Below are 20,840 nucleotides of genomic sequence, written 5' to 3'. Positions count from 1 at the left end.
AAATGGACCTAGAACTAATTCTTTCACTATTTCGTGTATGATAATTACATCTAAGTTTCACTAAATTAAATGTCCATGAATAATTAGACGATTGTTTTTGAGAAAAAAAAAATACTCAATATTAATTTATAATGTCTTGTGAAGATAAAATGGTAATTTAGTTTATAATATTCTAATGATAGTCTTTAGAAACATAAAATTCGGTCCATTTGGTCCGGACCGGACCGAAGACCGAAAACTCAAAAAATGAGGACCGAGGACCGGACCTAAAAAATTCGGTCCGGGTTTAGTCCAGACCAAATGATCCGGTCCGGTCCATTTTCCCGATCCAGACCTAAACTTACTCACCCCTAAACGCCCCTAAATATCACTCATACATTACACACTAGTATATTGCCTTTTTTCTTAAAAAAAACTTAAACCATGTTGGTAATAAGTAAAAACTTTGAATAAATGGCACAAATTTAGAATTATTTTGGTCATACATTAACTTAGGATTATAAATAGAAGAACAACCAAACTTGATATCATTCTCATCAAATTCACACGTTAAATATAAACTTACCTCAAACTTAAACTCCAATTCAAACTCAAACTTAACTCCCTAACTCGAACAAACTGAGCATTAGGCTATGTTCTTTTCGGCTAATTTTAACTCTCATCCAACTGGCTTAAGCCTAGCTCAATTTAGGTCACTTCGGTTCAACTAATCAGTTTTTCTCAGCTAACTTCAATTTAGATCAGCTCACTCCAGTTCTATTCAGCCTACTTCAACTCACTTCAGTTTAGTTCAGCTTATTTCAATTTAATTAAACCCAGAAGAACACAGCCTTAAACGGTCTCAACTCATTCACACCCATACCAATACGCATATGGGTCCTCTTCATTACCTCTTCCTCTCCATTACCTATTATTGGGTAGGATTTGATTTGAGAACAAAATTATGATTTAGATTTATCAAAATTGTATAAAAACTGAGGTGGAGATTAAAGTGTCCAAAACTAATTCGGGCCCTTTATTTTGTCCTCTGCAATCTGAAGCAATCCGGTTCATTGGTAAGTAATGGATAGGTAGTAGAGAGAAGACTCAAAAGAGTAATGGAGAGAATAAGGACCGTACCAATTGTTAGATGAACCATCTCAACAAAAATCTTAAGGTGATGATTGAGGTCCAACTATTATATTTATTTTTATTATGCCCCCTCATTCGAGTGTCCATTGAGCTCGAATAGTGATTAGTGCACAGACCCCCGTACCATGTGCTGAAATTTTATTTCGTGAGTTATTGAAGACTGTTAGGGTTTGAACCCGTGACCTTGATCACACTGGCACTGATACCATATAGAAAAGGTTATAGCTAAAAGTTTAAGGTTTTGGTTGAAATGGTTCATCTAACATGATATCAAAGTCAGTGTAACCAAAAGACCACGGGTTCGAATCCCACCCCCACAATTCTAAAGTGGAATATTAGCACCTGGTATGGGGAGGTATGCAGTTGTATCCACAATTCAAACCCAACGGACATTCATATGAGAAAGCGTATTAAAATACAAAACCGATCTTAAAACTTGAGTTGGTTTTTAACACCAAAATACCATCATAGATTGGGTGACAATTTGTCTTGGTGCAAGTGCAACCATCCTGAAATTGCACCCTTCACCTAGAACCTGCTGGAACAACCTACACCATCCCCATCCCAATCCAACACTCACACTACAAATTTCCCAAATTTCCCAAAATCTCCAAATCAAACCAAACACTCATCATCTTAAACCCTAATACTGTAAACCCAATTACTCGAATTGAATTCCGTTTCTCCATATTGCCACTACCATGGCAACTGCAACTGCAACTGCAACGACGTCGTTTGCAGGAGCGTTGTTCAGTTTTCCACCAAAAACTGGCGTCAGGAATGCCTTATTTTCAAACCCAATTGTTTCTCTTGGGTTTAATTCTAGACCCAATTCGTTAAATTCACTCAAATCAATGAAATTGGGTCAGAAAAGTTATAACAATGTTTGTATGTATAGGAATTATAAGAAGAATTCGAGGTCTAATTCTTTTGTTGTTAGATGTGAAGCGACTGGTGGACGGGTAATGTTTAATTGCCTTTTTTTGAGTATATATTCACTTCGTCCCATTCATTTGTTTACGTTTTTTATTCTTTATGATGGTATTTTAATTAAAGGTAAACAAATGATTTGGATGAGGTCACGAGGCTGTGTGTTATTGTACAATGCATTGTTGAAGTTAAGTGTGATGTTTAATTAGTTTTTGTTTATACTAGAATTATGTATTGAATTGATTTCATGGGTTGGTGTATTTTTGGATGTAGGCAAATGGGTTTAATTCAAAAATGCTAATTTGAGTTAATATGATGCTCAATTGAATGTAATTATAGCTGAGTAATTAGTGTAATGATTGATATGTTTTCTAGCTAAATGTTGTTCTTTTGAAGAAATGGTGATTTGGTGATTCAGTTTCGTGATTTCGGAGTTAGTTGATGATTGTATTGAGTTCTGAAGTACTGGAGAACAGCTGAGTAGTATTTTTGTTCACTCGTTGGGCCGCGTTTATATTAGATCATTCAGAATTTACGAGAGGAATTTTTTGTTTCACTATGTTTTATGTAGCGAACTAGCTTAATTGCCCTGAATCCATGATTTTTCTATTAGACTTCATGTGAATTAGATTGCACGTATTCATGTCACGGTTGCTGCTTGAAATCTGCGATGTCAGATACTTCATTACGCGCTTATTGCCTATCGAAAATTTGGTGAATAAAACATGATGAATATCCCAATATAATGCGCGCATTATATTGGGACAACTGAGAACTAGGTCGTGTTTATATCGGGACATTCAGGAACTAGGTCGCGTTGTAACAACTGAGAACTAGGTCACATTTACATTCATCATGTAAATTGGTTGAGAATTGCATATAAAAAATGCAAGATTGCAATGTTTACCTATTCTACTGTTTTCTACTCTACTTCTTTGTGCTAGTTTCTTATGTGTTGAGTTTAAGGAAGTAGGTTTTGTGGAACTTGAGAAATGGGGTGATGCCTTGGTTAAAATAGTTGTAATCTAATAGGTCACATCTTAGGAATAGTTATATTTATATCCACTTTTAGCTCTCCTGATGGAATTATATGGCGATTTTATAACTGTAGATTACCCAACAAGAATTCACAGAGATGGCATGGCAAGCTATTGTTAACTCTCCGGAAGTGGCAAGAGAGAATAAGCACCAGATCGTGGAGACTGAGCATTTGATGAAAGCCTTACTGGAGCAGAAGAATGGACTGGCTCGTCGTATATTCTCCAAAGCTGGGGTTGACAACACCCGTTTGCTCGAGGCAACTGATAAGTTTATACAACGACAACCCAAGGTTTGTGGAGCCATTGTGTCTCGCACTTAATTGTAATCTGTTGTGTTTATTCGGGTTGGTAGTTTAGCACTTCCTCCGTCCCTCTTACAATGTCAAAATCTTAGCTTAATGGTCAACCAATGTCGATGTGGACTGATACTCTATGATGTACATCAGTCATAAATTTTAAAAAACAATAGAATGATTCAAACATAACAAATTTACATGTTATCATTACATTTATTTGAAGTATTAATGGTCAAATTTGACATCGATGGCAATCAAAGTCGGATAGGGACAATAAACTTTTGATGGAGGTGACCCTTCTTTTCAGTTCTTTCTTTAGTACACTCTATCTTGCGTGCTTAGGTTTAAATTTCACAGTGCATGCTGATGAAATGAAACAGTTTGGTTTAGCTTATTTTCAACTTGGAAACACTAGTGTTTTATCGGAGACTTAACCATGATTTGTACCGACTCAATATGAAGTGCATGCCTTTTTTTCTCTTCCTCTATCAAGAGCTGTTTTATAATGCACAATTTGTTTCATCTTTTTATATTACACTAGGTTGTTGGCGAATCTTCTGGTTCTATGTTGGGGCGTGATCTAGAAGCTTTGATTCAACGGGCCAGGGATTACATGAAAGAATATAAGGATTCATTTGTGTCAGTGGAGCATCTAGTTCTTGGTTTTGCCCAAGACAAAAGATTTGGAAAACAGTTGTTTGGTGATTTTCGAATTTCTGAGAAAGCAATAAGTTCAGCAATACAGGCTGTAAGGGGACGTCAATCCGTCATTGATCAAGGTAATATTTGCTCATTTGCATTTGAAAAAGCTAATGAGAATATAGGTTACTTCATGACTTTTCGCGTAATAATGCCAACTTTGAGTTATTTCAATATTTTTGCCTCATTTGTTCCTCTGTTCCAGTTGACTTTATACCGGCAATTGACTTTATTTTTTCCAGTTGAAAAGTGAATAGTCTTCTAACACTCCCTTTACTCCTTTCTCTCTCCATTTCATTCACCAATACCCTCAAGAAATTTGGAGATGTAGAATTTAAAAAAAAAAATGCTTTGGAGATGTAGACATTAAAAAAAAAAAATGCTTGGTTGCCAGAAACAAGGGACGGGACGGGTTGAGCATGGACTGTGGGTTCGAAATTGTGACTTAGATAAGAAGCATTAAATAATCCGTTTATAGATAATCCGAGTGCTTGGAGGTCACTGCCAATTTAAATTAAAAAGCCAAATTGTAGCTGTTTTTGTAATTTGCAATGATGTTACTGGAACATGTATTATTGTTTGTGGCATTAGCCGCATTACGGTGGCTATTTGTTATGCATAGTCTCTTCTGACAAACATTTCTGCTTGCATTGTGAATTTGTGATAGACCCCGAAGGAAAATATGAAGCTTTAGAAAAGTATGGTAAGGATTTGACTGCTATGGCAAGGGAAGGTAAACTTGACCCTGTTATTGGAAGGGATGATGAGATACGAAGATGTATCCAGATTCTTTCGAGGAGGACCAAAAACAATCCTGTTTTGATTGGTGAACCTGGTGTGGGTAAAACTGCTATTGCTGAAGGGTAAGTGATTGATGCTGGTATTTTATGCAATTAACAAACTTTATTCTCTCTATTTTGATACTACGTTCCAACTGGCTTATAGTTAAAATTTTTGGTTATATGATTACCTCCTAATAAATAGGAGTACATAATATGGTTCTTTACTGAATTTTTGAATGAATGAGTTTGTTGTTTTTACGGAAATTCATTATGTTGAGATAGGAAACGGTAGGTATAAATGGCCTAATGCATGCCGTGAATTTTTGAGTTTGAAGAGATATAGCCAGTTTCTCCATGGTATGTTTTTAGTTGGCGGCTATTGGTTGCCTTTGAATTTTCCAAATTGTCCTCTTAGAATCTCGGTCAATGGGGACAACCTCTTTGTATCGTTAAATGGGGCAAGGTTATGCATATTCCCCATACCCTCCTAGTTTCAGGAGCCCTTGAGGCACGGAGTTGTTGTTGTGAAGATGGATTCTGTCAATATATACAAGCGGTCACTATTCAGTCACTCCTTTGAATTCAGGAGTTGTAGGATATTTACATATCCTTACATGAATCATTTTTTTCTAGTGAGGAAGTTCAATATTTCTGCTTGACGTCTAAAAATATTCTTTCAAGCTGAAACAGATTGGTATTGGAATATCATCTCACCCACATATGTTCATAACATATCTATCTACCTGATTTTTTAGTTGGTTTTAACTTGGTTGACATGTCGTTCGTCTCCTTCACATCGATTTGGTTTTCAATTTTAAAATGGCTGTTTTCATTTGTGTAGGCTTGCTCAGAGAATTGTTGAAGGGGATGTCCCTCAAGCTTTAATGAACCGTAAGGTACTACCATTTTTTTTTGTATATTTTTTTCACACTATTTTTACTCTGGCTTGTCCCATCAATACTCTGTTTTAAATGCCTACAATAAGTAGGTAGTGATTTAATTTAGTTCAATATATTTATTCTATTGGTGGAGAACAATATTAATTGTGAGGTTTGGTCTCAGTTAATTTCTCTTGACATGGGAGCTCTTATTGCTGGAGCTAAATATCGTGGCGAATTCGAGGATCGTCTTAAAGCTGTTTTGAAGGAAGTTACGGAAGCGGAGGGTCAGACAGTTCTATTTATTGATGAGATCCACACGGTTGTAGGCGCAGGTGAGTTGTTTCATTCATCTTCTGTTCAAAACTCGGAGTTTAATGCCTCAATCTTTAGTGACCTCATATATGTTAGACCGACTCTATTACTTTTGCATTATATCGCATCCAACACTCGTGACATGTCATTTTAGTCCAAAAATACCTTCGCACAAGCCGTGTCCTACATTGTCACGTCCAATATTTATGGCCGTGTTGGAGTAATCTCATTAGCCTACATCAAAAGACTCTGTTATGTAATATGTGTAATTCAGTAATTTAGAAAGAAAAATCCGTGAGGAAAATCTAGAATGGTTTATGTAAGTAGACGACGAGACTACTAGACTAGCGATATTGGATGGGGAAAAGTAAAGACAAATTTATATATCTCTGTTCAGGGGCTACTAATGGCGCAATGGATGCTGGGAATCTTTTGAAGCCTATGCTTGGGCGTGGAGAGTTGCGATGCATTGGTGCAACTACATTGGATGAGTATCGTAAGTATATTGAGAAAGATCCAGCACTAGAACGGCGTTTTCAACAGGTTTATGTCGACCAACCTAGCGTAGAAGATACAGTTTCAATATTGCGTGGGCTTCGTGAGAGATATGAGTTGCATCATGGAGTTAGGATTTCTGACAGTGCGCTGGTGGAAGCTGCTATGCTTTCAGATCGATACATTAGTGGACGTTTTTTGCCTGACAAAGGTAACAGAACACAATAATGTTTTTCTATTAATGCGAATTGATCATTGAAAAGGATGTGATTAGAAAAATGGGGAGTGGCGTTCGGCCAATGCAATCTCAATGATGTTTTTGTTACGGGTCATCTGAAAATAGTCTCTCCTTTTTTTGATAAGTAGGGGATATTGGTATTTAAAGGACACTAGGGGGTGATGTCCATGTACAACAAGACGCCACGAGGGTGGTGTCATATAAAAATACATCATAAAAGTGGTTGTCCATGTACAAAAGACACCACAGGGTTGATGTTATACAAAAAGATACCATAAAAGATGACGCCCGTATACGATATGAGAACTGGGTAATTATTCTTTTGCGCTATTATGATTAATTTCTTCATGTTGGGTACAGGTAAATCTTAGTGGCATAGCCCGTAGCCAACTATTGACCTATGGGATCACGAGACCCAACCGGTTTTTGGTTAATGGTTTGTACATAGTTAAATTTGACTAATCTGATTTTTTTTAGTTTCAGACCCCATGATAAAAGGGAACAAACGACACCGAAACTGAAAATGACCCCCATAACTGTTGGCTCCGCTACTGGGTACATCTGACCCTTACTTCCTATGTATTCAGTTTATATCTAGGTTTAAATTGATTCCAAAATTACTCTGTGAGATCCTTAAGCTCTTGAGATGCACATTTGTTTGCTGTAGTGACGCTAATTAAGTAGCTCCTCCCCTAATTTCTTACACCAGTTAAGTTGATTTGTCTCTATTATCAAAACTCAAGGTATCTCGTGAGTCGTGTCCCGTCTTAAATGTGTAAGCTTTGGGAAATCTCACACCTTTTATGGATATATATGACTCTTAATAGCCTTCGATCTCAAGCTAATTGTTGGGCTCAACCATTACATTTAAGTCTGTATGGTATGCGGAACTGTCTGAGTAAAAACACCACAAATTATTCTATGGTAGTGGTAAAACAAAAGATAGTATAGAGTTATAGTGTTATATTGAAGGTAGAAAAGCATGAAGCATTTTGGTTATGTGATTTGAGTGTTTTTACCAAGTTGCGGATTTGGACTGCAGCTATCGACTTAGTTGATGAAGCCGCTGCCAAACTGAAGATGGAGATCACATCAAAACCTACTGCCCTTGATGAAATCAATCGCTCTGTAATTAAGCTTGAGATGGAAAAGCTTTCACTTAAGAATGATACTGATAAAGCGTCAAAGGAAAGGTTTAATCGCTTGGATGCTGAGCTGTCTCTGTTAAAGGAAAAGCAGGCCGAGTTAACTGAGCAATGGGAGCATGAGAAAAGCGTAATGACACGTATCCAATCAATAAAAGAAGAGGTATACTTCATTTTTATCTGCATTAGAGTTGTTTCTTGACTGACAACAATGACAAGTGACCGCTATATTTGCAGTTAGTTCTGTTAGCTTTCTTTGTTCTTAGCTTGACCTCCGTATGCTTCAATCTAATAGAGCAATATTCTACTACGAAGTAATAAGTAGTAAAAAAAATAGTGCAATATTCTGAAAGATGCTATTTTATGCTCAGTCCGTCTCAAGCTAGAGTTTACAATTTTACATTTATCATGGGAAGGAGTATTACGAAATACGAGACATATACTCTCTAGTAAAATAGAGTGTAGTGGAGGCGACTGTACATCATACTTTAGTAAAATAGTGAAAAGACAAAGCAAATGGGCAAAATGGAGGACAATTTATGGACCCTTTGTTAGGACTAAATGGTCCAAGACAGTACCCAAAAAGGAAAGAGAAAAAGTATGGACTTCATTCTAAGATGGCCCAAAAAATTACTCATTGTGAACCTTATAAGATATAGAATGGTCGACTTTGCTGAGCGTGCTATGTGTTTTCCAGATTGACAGGGTCAATATTGAGATCCAGCAAGCTGAGAGAGAGTATGATCTCAATCGGGCGGCTGAACTCAAGTATGGAAGCCTTAACTCTCTACAAAGGCAATTAGAAGGCGCCGAGAAAGAGTTAGATGAATACATGAAGTCTGGTAAGTCGATGCTTCGAGAAGAAGTAACTGGAAGTGACATTGCTGAAATAGTCAGCAAGTGGACTGGAATTCCGGTATCCAAGCTTCAACAGTCGGAGAGAGAGAAGCTTTTGCATTTGGAAGAAGAGCTACATAAACGGGTCGTAGGGCAAAATCCTGCCGTGAAAGCTGTAGCCGAGGCTATCCAGCGTTCTAGGGCTGGGCTTTCAGACCCACACCGGCCCATTGCTAGTTTTATGTTTATGGGTCCCACAGGGGTGGGGAAGACAGAGCTAGCAAAGGCTCTTGCTTCGTACATGTTCAACACTGAGGAGTCACTTGTCCGGATCGACATGAGTGAATACATGGAAAAACACGCTGTCTCGAGACTGATAGGTGCCCCACCTGGTTATGTGGGGTACGAGGAAGGAGGACAATTGACCGAGATAGTTAGAAGACGGCCATATGCGGTGATTCTATTTGATGAGATTGAGAAAGCCCATGCCGATGTTTTCAATGTATTTCTTCAAATCCTGGATGATGGCAGGGTGACAGACTCACAAGGACGTACAGTGAGCTTCACAAATACTGTCATCATTATGACTTCGAACGTGGGGTCTCAGTACATCTTGAATGCCGATGACGAACAATCTTCAAAAGAGGCTACCTACGAAATTATTAAGAAAAGAGTGATGGACGCTGCGAGAGCAATCTTTCGGCCGGAGTTCATGAACAGAGTAGATGAATACATCGTCTTCCAGCCTCTTGATCGTGAACAGATCAGTAGCATTGTCCAGTTGCAGGTATTTTTTTTGTCTTTATGCCTTACCGTCGTGGTACTTCTTTTTTTTCTATAGACCACGTAGCTTTGGAATTGGAGTCTTGTATCCTGAAGCAGAGGTCATCCAATAGCAAAATGCTAGGAGTCTCTCTGAAGGAGTCATAACCCGTCGTAAACTTGTAACCTCTCTTTTCGGCGCTTTCACGAAAAATGTTGGTTTGGTGGTGGTAGGATATGAATTTTATAGCCACATTCTTGGTTTCCTGTCGGACACATTACAGCAGTACAAGTGTGGCGCCAAATAACATAGTTTGAGACTTAAGAGTGCCCGACTCTTATTCAAGCCCTTCCCCAAGTAGACTCGAAACCTATATGTTCCAATCCGAAATGATTGCGCCCGAAGACCCAAAAAAAATTAACCAATTTGAAACGAAATCTTTAATAGCCATGTTTATATTATGTCTCGGTTGACATACTTGAACCTGTAAGCACTAATTTACTGATTTAGGCTGTGCCAAATAATGTGTTTCAGACTGTTATAACTTGTAAAGTTCATGTAGCTAACTTTTTTGTGATGTTATCCAGCTACAACGAGTACAATCGAGAATTGCAGATCGCAAGATGAAAATTCACGTGACAGATGGAGCAATTGAGCTCCTGGGGAACCTGGGATATGATCCTAACTATGGAGCTAGACCAGTGAAACGAGTGATTCAGCAGTACGTTGAGAACGAGATTGCTAAAGGTATCTTGAGAGGAGAATTCAAGGAAGAGGACACCATTATCATTGATACCGAGCTCACTGCCTTTTCAAATGGCCAACTTCCCCAACAGAAACTTGTTTTCAGAAAACGTGAGCCCGATACAGGGTCTTCGTCTTCACAAGCACAGGAAGCCGTTTCCCCGTTCTAGACATGGAAGATGCCTATTGTGTGTTTGAAGCTTTTCATTACGAATTCCCGATGATTGTACATACGTTACATTCTTAACTTTCTATATAAATCGAGATGCTCCTGCTCACCTTATAGAAAATAAAATAATTGCAAGGTTTGACATGTTTTTTCTGAAGTAAACTTCATCTTCAAAAACAACAAAAGCAAAAAGGCAACCAATAACTTGGAAACTGTTTTAAACTTAAGACGATTTATTGGTATGATTTGCTTAATAATTCGAGATAGTCTCAACAATAAAAATGGAAACTACAATCTGAATCAATATTACGGTTATTTAAGATAGTTTTGAACTTGAGACGAGCTATTAGTATGGTTCATTTAATAATTTGAGCCGGTCTCAACTCTCAACTATAAAATTGGAAACAGTCCGAATCAAAACTGTCTTTTGTCCCATCTTTTGGCAACGCAAAGTTCCATATATCTTCCATTATACTTTCTAGCTTGCCTTTTTCTATAAACCGGCTCCAAACTTGAAGCAAGGGAATCCAATAAATGAAAGAAGTATGATGGAATGTAGTCTTTCAGAATTTTTCTTTTCAAGCAAAAAAGGAAACATACGTAGCAGGTGAACGTTGCATTAGCACAAAGGCTTTGGTTGTATGAGTGCTCATGAGCAAAAACTCAGTACATTACACAGCAGCAGACTTCAGTTACACTATCACAGACGCGCAGAATGACAGATTGCAAGCGTAGCAGTGAGTCAGTGACGAGTCGTGCTACACAAAATCCCAGCTAGTTGAAGGGAAGTTCTTGGGTGAATCCGATAACCTTGGTCGATGCAATTTTAATGACAGATTGCAAGCGTAGCAGTGAGTCAGTGACGAGTCGTGCTACACAAAATCCCAGCTAGTTGAAGGGAAGCTCTTGGGTGAATCCAATAACCTTGGTCGATGCAATTTTCCACTTATTTCTGTTGTCGGTCATCTGGGGAACTACTTTTTGTTTTCAATACAGAGATAGGACATCGTACATCTGCCCCCTGGCCCTTATGGGGCTCATCAAGACGGGTCATGTAGTTGTCCTTGTTGTAGCGACATTTCTGTTATGGAGTCTGCCTGACCTATGATGTTGAAATTGTAATATCCATATCCTCAGGTTCCTCTTCGCATATACTGCAGCATCAATGCTCGTGTTTTTCCATCAGGTACAAGGCCTAGGTCTCGCATTTTTATGTAAAGCTCCTTAGCTGAGTCAAACTTTCTTCTAAGACACATTCCATGAATTGCAGCATTATAGAGCGAGACATTCGGTGTTGACTCCTGTAAAAGGGATACCATGGATTTATGAGGATCAAACAAGAGAAAACCGAAAGATGCAGAAACATAGCTCAAGGACAGTGTGGTAATTTGATAGGTCATGAGTCTTAATAAACTAAAGAGACACTTAAATTTCAGACCTAGACCTAGAAGCTGCATTGCTGTACTAAAATGGAAAGTGCAGTACATCAGACGAGATAAATGTTCCTGCTAACACATGAATTATCCATCTGATATAAGTTGCCTCAGCTCTATAATTTTAGGGCAGCACCTTTGTCCGATGCAACGCTCAATGATGGGGATTTGGAATCCGAGCCCAACCATTATCACTCCAACACATCTTCAAACCGAGGCAAAAAGGCAGAACCACATGACAAGGAACAGACTGCTTCTGAAGCCTTTTTACTTTAAAAAATCTACATTTATCAAAATTATAACTATATATTCATTTAAAAGGCATGTCTCTGCACTAGTATATTCATTTTAGGACAGTCCTCGTGTCTGCACAATTGAGTCATGGCGAGTAAACAGCATCTGAGATCTAATGTGATGTAAATTTGTTAAAATGCAGCTTCTCTAGCTAGACAGGAAAAATTCAAATTCCTAGCAACTGTGACGATGTTAGTTTCAGGAAAGTCCTAGAAATGAAAACATCGATCTAACAAACTGATGTTCAGAGAGAATAGAACTTACATCCAAGATGTTGTGCACTTCATCCCACAAGTCTCCCCAAATACAGCTTCTAATCAGTGACAAATGAGTGAAGGTGTCCGGACGACATTTTTTAAGAGCCATGTGCTCGTATATTTCCAAAGCAACTTTTGGCTTTTTAGCACTCTCACAAACACTTATAACAATGTTATATGATTCAGTCGAAACTGTTATACCCGCCTCTTCCATTTTCCAAAGATATTGGAGAGCTTTCTCCCAGTATCCGAGCCTCTGGCAGCACATTAAAGAAGTGTTGTACAAATAAGAACTAGGTTGGAAGTTCAGATCTTTCTGAATGCCATCGAAGAGCTGAAGAGCAGCTGTATATTGGTTGGCCCGATAGAATGCAGAAAGCAATGCCTTCCATGTGTACGAATCAGGGACATGCCCTAGAGACCGTATACGCTTATAAACTTTATATGCTTCTTTGACCTTCCCGGCTTTCCCAAGCAGGTTTATCAAGGCATTACATGCAACTAGATTCGGCTTCAACCCACATTTCAACATACTGTGAAAAACACTCAAGGCCATATCCCACTTCTCCTCTTTCGCACAAGCACCTATAATGGCTTGCATTGTATCAATATCCGGTTCCAATTCATTCTGAAGCAATTCGGAATAAGCATCAATAGCATTTTCATACCGACAACAACGAACAAATGTACAAACTAAAACACGGTAGGTGACTTCTGTCCCAATAATCCCATTTTCCTTCATAGATTCCCATATCTTCTTCATTTGAGCCCAATCATTCTCCTTCGCAAAAATCGATATCATAGTATTATACAAAACTGAATCAAAATGTTGATTCATCTCACTTTCACCTTCCCATTCCAAGAACGCTTGCAAGGCAGCATCACTACCACAGTGTTCAGCTAATGCTTTCAACATCAAGCTACACGAATGCCCCGAACCAATCTTATTCTTTTTCATAAATTCAAAGACTCTCAACATACCATCAAGCATATTATTCCTTGCAAAACAAGCTAAAAGAGAATTACACGCATGCAAATTAGGCCGTAATCCTGACATCTCCATCGACCTAAACAACACTAATGCACTAGTCTTTCTATTGCTTCGAGTAAGACTCAAAATTCGCTTAGACAACACCTTTTCATCCCTTTCCTCCAAATAAAACACCTTATTCTCTCCCCCTCTCGAAACCATCATGTCTTCATCCCTTCCCTCCAAAGAAAACACCTTATTCTTTCCCCCTCTCGAAACCATCACCTCTTCATCCCTTCCCTCCAAATGAAACACCTTATTCTCTCCCCTTCTCGAACCTAACGACATTTTCTCCGAAACTACCCTGCCACATTCCAAATCTCCACCTAAATTGCAATTCCTCGACAAGCGTAGCCGCCGCCGTTCTCTTTCACCACCATCATCATCAAAACCCTCAACACAAGAATCTACCTTTTGCTCACAAACTAACCCATGGGGTTCAATATTAGCAACCATGACCCTAAAGTTGACAAATTTCCTAAATTTTACAGACCTAGTTCTAATCACAGCTCTAGCAGTAATTTCATGGGGTAAATTTTGCTTCAAATTTCTTGAATTAACATAAAGAAAGCACTTAAATTTACAATCTTGATTGTTTGAACATCCAAACCCATTTGAAATTATAAGTTTTGAAGGTGAATTTGCTAATGATTCTGTCATGACTAACATAACCCAGAAAAATTAAAGCAAAATAAAGAAGAAAAATCTGACCTTTAAAGACACTAGCAGCTAATCAGCTATATGTGGTGGTGAACTGGTGATGATGAAGTTTGGGAACACACTTGGTTTCAGAAAATGGATTTTTGAAAGCGCGGTTGCCACAATTAAATCCAGGTCCGGATAAGAGATTTGTCCAATTGATAATTCACAATTATCGTAGACTTGTGTAAGACGGTTTTATTAGAAATCGACAAAGGACACTTGCGGAATAGTAACTCTTTATTGATGGTTTTATAATAGTTTTGTTTAAAATCGCTTGACAAGAGACAATAATGAATTTTAGAATATTTTTTAATTTAGATAACTGGAATTAAAGTAAGTAATTTGGAGTTTCAGTAAATTAGCCAGACTTTTTTTTCTTTAATTTCAAGACATTTGACATGTCGGAACTCGGAACTAGTTTTCGTGTCCTTCCATGTTTTACGGTACACAACTCCCCCCAATATCTTTGATTAAGTTACTTCTCATAAAGAATAGAAAAGGTAAGAAAATGAATGAGACGTAAAGAGCACATGGAAAAAGTGTGGGCGACATGGAGTAAATGTGGTAGACGATTAGTACATTAATTCTTTTCATGTATATAATCACAATTGACAGTAATATACAAGAAAAGACATGTTTCATCTCTTCTTCCCCGAAACCGTCTTCTTCACGGCTCCTACAGAGACTAAGAACTGATCAAGGGAGGATAACGTCTTCATATCGTCAGGAGGGAAATAAGAGGCTGCTTTTCCCATGAATGAAGCGAAGAGGAGAGAAAGTGAAGGCCGAGTAACATAGCGTTCACCCAACAGCTCATCTAGAAAAGCGAATGCTGCTAAAAATTCCGACCTGCCTGCCTTTACTGGAGCTTGGAAATGTGCAGGGATTATCCTCTTGAATTTCCAGTCTTTAACTATACGATCAGTCCAATCTCTTACCTGAGAATTCAGTTTACACAAACCTAATGAAAAAGAGCAAGGTGAATTATGAAGAAAAAAATGAAAAGAAAAGAGGTGAACGATAAGGAGACGAGAAAGGGAATGCCTTCGTGGGTCAAACATAAACGCCTAAACGGTGCAAACTAGGTGTACGCGGTTTGCTAGCTATCATATGTTAGGGAATAAGGACTGTAAGGGTACGGAACTACGGACCCATAAAAATATGACAAGAGTCATTCACTCGCTCTCATGTTAGGTTGGACTTGAGCATAACAACACCACTCTTTAAACTTCAGACTACCTCATACGACAAGAAGGTGACAGCCCCAACTTTGAGAGCATATGACCTAAATCGGAAGTTGGCACTTCACTACAAGATCCAAATGTCATGACATAAATCTGAAGTTAACACAGTTTCATGCTGCAGCATCAAACAATTTACAAACTAAGGAGGATGTCGAATAAGCATATGAAGATTACTGGCTTTTGCTATACCTTTTCAGGAACTTTGCTGAAGACTAATGTTTTTACAATAGGGGAGACGATCAATTTCTGTGACATTTGAGCAAAGGTCGCATTTGGTTCTAGCAAATTTGATGGTCCAAGGAACAGGATTTGAAGAACCATTCTTTCCCATCCTGCAAGCACACCAACATCAGGTAGGCCTGTTTAATATCGGATCCAAACAATTCGTGTAATAACAGTAAAAAAACTAGGTTAGACCCCGTGCATTAAATGCACGTCTTATAGAGTTATTTTTATTTTTACTAAATTACATATATAATAGTGGTATTTCATTAGTTATTCATTTTTTTCTTCAATGCATTTTGCTTTGAGAAATAAAAAGTTGAAACTGAAAATTAATTAAGAGAATTGAGTAGCATGTTGAAAGAAATGTATTTTTGAAAAAAAAAAAAAATTTATACCGCAAAACTAATGATTCCAATTTATACATTTTCTCAATTTTTTGCCTCGAAAGTAATTAAAATGTCTATATTTTGTATTTTACCTAGTATGAGTCAAATTATACTCAAATAATAGCATCGGTCAAATATTTAGTAATTCATAGTTTGATATAATTTTTTTATTTTTTTTATTATTTAAATTGAAAGATTATAGATTAGAGTTAGTAAAAAAAAAAATATAATTGGATGAGAAGATTAATTTTAATGAAAAGATAATAATTTAATGAAATAAATTATTATAATTATTAGCTTTCTTATTTAGTTAATGTATACATAATTGTTACTCCCTCCTATCCATCGTTTTTTTCCCCTTTGAAGTGGGCACGGGGATTAAGGGTGGGGAGTATAATATTGATAAATATATGAGTGGAGTTTGGTAATTGGAGAGAGGTATGAATAATTATGATTAAATATTAATAAAGGTGATGGGTGGGGTTTGGTTATTGGAGAGAGAGGTAGGAATAATTAGAATTAAATATTAATAAGGTATATAGTGGGGTTTGGTGAGTGGAAAGAGGTAAGAGTATAATATTAATAAAAACTTTCTCAAAAAGGAAAGGGGAAGAAAACCTGAATAATCCGTTTTAGGAAATAGGGAAGAAAAGAGTGGATAGGAGGGAGTATTAGCTACTTTATTTAGAAAGATACTTTTTGGAGGGAAAATGTGTGAGGATGCCTATTCATTTAGTAAATAGGGGATGAAGAAGAAAAAAAGGCGTGAGAATGTATTTTAACTTGTTCTATAGTTTCTAAGCTCCAACCAGTGTAGACCTACCCATATTTTGACCCAAATAACCAAACCCGGCCTGTTTGACAGGTCTACGTACACAAAACCATTATCGATGATATGACAATATTACAGACCGATGACTTAAAGAAGTACCTTTTTGGCGGTTCATTGAATTGTCAATGACTGGTCCATCTGGAACTTCTTTTCCCTTACTAAGAATCTTTACCGCCAAACCATTCTTTGCAGCTGCTATTAAGGACTCTTTACTGATACATTGAGGGGGTTGCCGTGGGACAAAGATCACAGCATCGGTAACCAGAAGGGATCTTGAAGGCTTGTGGTAGAAGGCTACTTCTACGTATGGCCCGATACCTTGAGTGTGTGAAAAAGAGATAAAACATCAGGTTCCGTTCCACCACTGTACTAACTATCGGATCTACTGTTGAGCAAAGTTTATAAAATGTAAGTTACCAACTTCTGGTGAACTCAGAACTTTCTGTTCAATTTCATTTGACCATGGGGTTGATAGATCCTCATCTTGCAAAGTTTTCGAGCGAAATATGCCGAAAAACTCAAGTGGTAGATTCAGAGGCCAGCTCCATTGCCTAGGGGCCACCCATATTTGCGCACGGGGAAATTTTCTAGAAAATGGACCGACAAATATTTTGTGCTCATAAGCGAACGTGGGAAGTACAATGTACTCCACCGGAGCTTCTAGTTCTTTCAATAGCTGTCAAGGCAAAACCACACTGCTCATAATTAACAAAAACACTCACAAATCGCGATAAAAGCATAAAATTTGTAAGTTTAGTAGTGTTAGTCAATGACGGATCAAGATCCCTGTGGTGTGTAATTGAGTGGAGTTCTAACATGCTCAATATTTGTTTGGAATTATAATAATTTAAACCATCAGCAAATGTTTGGCTCTCTCTTAAAGAACATTCAGCACAGTTTTAGCAAAAGGGTTGGTTTTCGAGGTAAGTATCAAGATGGGAGGTCGTGAGTTCTCCGCTGTCATTCCTATTAAGTCATCTTGTGAGTCCTACAAAAGGTGATATGGTTGAATCTCTAATTAAGGGTCCCATAAAACCTCAGCAGTTAATGGTGGGAGTTTTTGAGGAGGTAGTCTCAGAAAGGAGATTTTTCCATGATTTCTGCAGTCGGAAGTATTGCAGGTCATCTGTCATCTTTTCCTTCTGTAGAGCGGAAATTTCTGAGGAAGTTAAAAATTCATCAAATCCCACTAACCTGAATGCACTCTTTAGTCGGAGCAATGGGCGCATGAACCCATAATCCTCCTGTTTTGAGCTTAATGACTGTCATGCGGATGTTTGTTGAAACACTGCTAAAGCCCAAGGCTTGCTCTTGCTCAAATGACCATATGCAATCTTTTATGATCTGAAGACAAATATTCGATGCCAACTTCAGTAAGCAGTCGAAATCTCTCATAAAACAATACGATTTGATCAAAGTTTACCACAAGTCATCCAAATCTATTTACATTACCCATTCATATGATCATTATATGCACCTAAATACCAGCTAAGTTGTAAAATCAAAATCCTCCAGTCCGCCTATGACATTCCAGAAACTAAACCCCACAAATTTCCACCGAAATTTACTGGAGTAGTTTCCCTTTAAAACCATAGTTGCCTGATTCGATGGGAATATGCAACATTCTATACGCTCTTAATAGCGTGTCTGACATATAGGAGTAGATTTTAAGTAAGCACCATCGCTAAATAACGCTCAAACAGATTCGCGATTCACTACTTTCGAACGAATCCAGTAACCAAATGAAACCCAGTCAGAAAGAAAAAAAATCCCATATTTTTTTCAGAAAAACTCCTATTCCATTTATTTTACTTACTAAACTACAATCAATAATCATTGATTACTAACTTTACCTTTTTACAAGTGAATTTGTGTAAGAATCAAATTTTAGGCAAGAATGCTATCCTCAAAGGCAGTATGGTACCGGCAGTGCCACTAGCCACATATAGAGTAGAGGGGTCTTCAGACCCCACAGTTTTTCGATAATTGACGTTTTTTATCATTAAAATTTGCCTGTTTTGAAAATTTTATGTCTTTAAGACCCCGTAATAAGAAGTGAATAATAATTACTTTAGAATAGACCCCGGTAAACGATTTTGGCTTCGCCACCGGGTACTGGTGGCGGAGCTAGTGGAGGGCTAGCAGGGACAGTCCCCCAGGAAAATTTTCAATTTTACTTTTTCCATTAATAATCCTTAAAAATTAAATGGGCTACGTCTCCAGTCTCCTATCACCAATTGGTTTTAGGATGAACCTAACTTGCTTGTGGGTCAATCTCTTGCACCTAATTCTATAGGCCCGCTGCAGAGGACTCAATACCACCCCCTGGAAACTTTCGCCCCTAACAACAAATCCCAACTCCGCCACTGCATGACACACTGATAAAGGTAAGAAAACCACTTTCAGAATGACACAGACTAAATACAGTCATACAAAGATGGCTAATTTACTAATTTCCTTCATTTCAGAACAATCATTGTGATGCAACTGCAAGTCTGCAAGTACTCCCTCCCTCCCTCCTATTCATTGTTTGAGGGGTATATTAATCAAAGGTAAACAAATGATTGAGACGGATAGAGTATCATTCAATACAGCATGACAAGAAAACAATACCAAAGAATCACTCATTTCTCCCATTTACTTCTTCACTTCTGCAAGTGTAATTTAGTAAAAGGTAAACAAATGATTGAGACGGAGCGAGTATACAAAATTACCTCAGTCCTAAGAGTTTGCCTATTAAGAAAAGGCCCAAGTGGAAATGGAAACCCTGTAAAATTGAAATAAAACCTTCCACCACCATTAGTACTACCATCACTACTACTACTGCTTGTAACTGAAGCCACCACAATATGATCATTTGTTTTCCTCTTAATTTTAGTTGATTTTAGTGGTAAAGATTGTAACTTTAAGGAGGACCCACTTAGGAATTTGATGGGTGAATCTCTTGGGTAAATTGGGTTTTGCAGAAATGATGATGTTTTTGAGCAAATTGTTGCCACCATTTTTAAGTGGTTGGAATTTCTGAATTTAGAACACTACTAGTTCAAGTATTGTTCTAGAGTTTAGGCTTGTGGGTTGAGGGAGTGGAAGTGTGGAAATGTGTGTTTTTGGATTTCTGGGCTGGTGTTTGTGCCACGTGGAAGCTGTCCTACATGGATTTTTTTTTTAAAAAAAAAAATTGGACAATTTATTTTGATTTATCTTATTTAATAAGAATATAATTTTGAAATACTAGAAAGTATGAAGAGATCAATTAGAGAAAAAGATTATGCATCCGATTTATTACCTTAGACTCGTTTAGTTATTGAGCAAACATGCATTTTTTTAGCATACTTGAATTTATATGTATAGTTTTTGAGTAATACGAAGTATTGTATATTTTTAATTTAATGTTTAGAATGAACTTGTACAAAAACTTTATACTAAAATTCATAATATTTAAAGTAAAACTTAATTTTTTTTATAATAGAACTCAGAAAGCACACAATCAGATGTGATGTAGTACTACATCTGACGTATAGTTTATAAAATGAATAAATTAGGAGCGGTTTTCTCAAGTCATGAATTTCATGTCCTTTTGAAAAGAGTGACGATAATAAAAATAAGTTTTTATTTTTTTAAATAGTGTTCGGAAATGAAAAAAAAATGGTTTTTGACCAAAGTGAATTTATTTAGTGTGCACATGAGATTGGAAAATCATAAACCTTAGGCACGAGATATATATGCTTCTGGCAATGACATGTTTTTCGTAGCTTTATGATCCCGTTCTCTTTGTACTTACATAACAGTTCAATTCAATCCATGTTCAATCAATTCAGAGAAAGTGGAGGCAATTTGATTTTTGACACGGTCTGGCGAAGGTGGACGGCGGATGAGTGGTAAAGGAGGAAAGATAATTTATATTTTTTTTAATAAAAAGATTTGATGTGATAATACAAAAAGATAATCACGATAAATATATATTTTTTTTAATAA

General features: G+C 37.3%; 3 protein-coding genes across 3 annotated transcripts; 1 reads left to right on the top strand and 2 right to left on the bottom strand.

Annotated features, from left to right (window-relative positions):
• Window positions 1-1,605: 1,605 nt before the first annotated feature.
• Window positions 1,606-10,606, top strand: LOC141622434 (chaperone protein ClpB3, chloroplastic-like). The gene is made up of 10 exons (XM_074438467.1): window positions 1,606-2,093; window positions 3,173-3,391; window positions 3,939-4,176; window positions 4,764-4,959; window positions 5,720-5,774; window positions 5,941-6,091; window positions 6,469-6,777; window positions 7,847-8,112; window positions 8,647-9,573; window positions 10,137-10,606. The coding sequence occupies exons 1-10, from the start codon at window positions 1,833-1,835 to the stop codon at window positions 10,461-10,463; spliced, it is 2,949 nt and encodes a 982-aa protein (XP_074294568.1). The 5' UTR covers window positions 1,606-1,832; the 3' UTR covers window positions 10,464-10,606.
• Window positions 10,607-10,950: 344 nt separating this feature from the next.
• LOC141622435 (pentatricopeptide repeat-containing protein At3g29290-like) lies at window positions 10,951-14,399 on the bottom strand. The gene is made up of 2 exons (XM_074438468.1): window positions 12,454-14,399; window positions 10,951-11,763 (listed from the first exon to the last, which is right to left on the bottom strand). The coding sequence occupies exons 1-2, from the start codon at window positions 14,143-14,145 to the stop codon at window positions 11,596-11,598; spliced, it is 1,860 nt and encodes a 619-aa protein (XP_074294569.1). The 5' UTR covers window positions 14,146-14,399; the 3' UTR covers window positions 10,951-11,595.
• A 330-nt stretch (window positions 14,400-14,729) lies between these two features.
• LOC141622436 (uncharacterized) lies at window positions 14,730-19,966 on the bottom strand. Its single transcript, XM_074438470.1, has 6 exons — window positions 19,580-19,966; window positions 18,060-18,209; window positions 17,283-17,541; window positions 16,965-17,183; window positions 15,612-15,754; window positions 14,730-15,116 (listed from the first exon to the last, which is right to left on the bottom strand). The coding sequence occupies exons 1-6, from the start codon at window positions 19,865-19,867 to the stop codon at window positions 14,817-14,819; spliced, it is 1,359 nt and encodes a 452-aa protein (XP_074294571.1). The 5' UTR covers window positions 19,868-19,966; the 3' UTR covers window positions 14,730-14,816.
• Window positions 19,967-20,840: the final 874 nt, after the last annotated feature.

The sequence above is a fragment of the Silene latifolia genome, chromosome X, assembly GCF_048544455.1.
Source record: "Silene latifolia isolate original U9 population chromosome X, ASM4854445v1, whole genome shotgun sequence".
Classification (NCBI taxonomy): Eukaryota; Viridiplantae; Streptophyta; class Magnoliopsida; order Caryophyllales; family Caryophyllaceae; genus Silene; species Silene latifolia.
The sequence above is the reverse complement of the archived record's forward strand: the minus strand, read 5'-3'. Positions and strand labels throughout refer to the sequence as shown.